This window comes from Sceloporus undulatus, chromosome 6, assembly GCF_019175285.1.
Source record: "Sceloporus undulatus isolate JIND9_A2432 ecotype Alabama chromosome 6, SceUnd_v1.1, whole genome shotgun sequence".
In the NCBI taxonomy this organism is placed as follows: domain Eukaryota; kingdom Metazoa; phylum Chordata; class Lepidosauria; order Squamata; family Phrynosomatidae; genus Sceloporus; species Sceloporus undulatus.
The window spans coordinates 130,300,659-130,301,150 of record NC_056527.1 but is presented as its reverse complement, the minus strand read 5'-3'; the positions used below and the strand labels follow the sequence as shown (position 1 = coordinate 130,301,150).

Below are 492 nucleotides of genomic sequence, written 5' to 3'. Positions count from 1 at the left end.
TGTTGCCTCACCTGCCTCCCAAAGGAAGAGGAGGAGGCCCAGGACGAGGCCCGGGGCAGCTGCCATTGTCCTCCGGGGAAAGAGAAGCTGCTGCAGCCGCTGGACGTTCCTCCTGAGGCGGGGGAGGAGGGAGGGCCCTGTGTGACCTCACACTGGGCTGGGCCAGGCCCCAGGCCAGGGAGGAGGAGGAGGAGGCCTTCAGAGAAAGAGAGGTGGTCCCCCGCAGGGCCTTCCCTTCCCCTGGAAGCCAAGAAAGGCCAGAGCCTTGCTGAGAAGACAACAAATGAGGCCTAGAATGGATCATAGAGTCACAGAGTTGGAAGAGACCAAAAGGGCCTCCTTTTGCCCATTCTGCCATGCAGGAACCCTTAAAGGTTGGATGGCCATCTGTCATTGGGGATGCTTAGATTCCTGCATGGCAGGATGGGGTTGGGCTGGATCAGGGCCCTTTTGGGGGTCTCTTCCAACTCTGATTCTAAAGCATCCCTGTCC

The 492-nt window shown here is 59.6% G+C and overlaps 1 protein-coding gene across 1 annotated transcript in view; it reads right to left on the bottom strand.

Moving 5' to 3' along the window:
- The window catches only part of SIAE (sialic acid acetylesterase), a 20,822-nt gene extending 20,687 nt beyond the window's left edge, over positions 1-135 (bottom strand). Inside the window, exon 1 of the mRNA XM_042477034.1 lies at positions 12-135. Coding sequence (XP_042332968.1) covers positions 12-66 — 55 coding nt within the window. The 5' untranslated portion in view covers positions 67-135. The remainder of the gene's footprint in view (positions 1-11) is intronic.
- Positions 136-492: the final 357 nt, after the last annotated feature.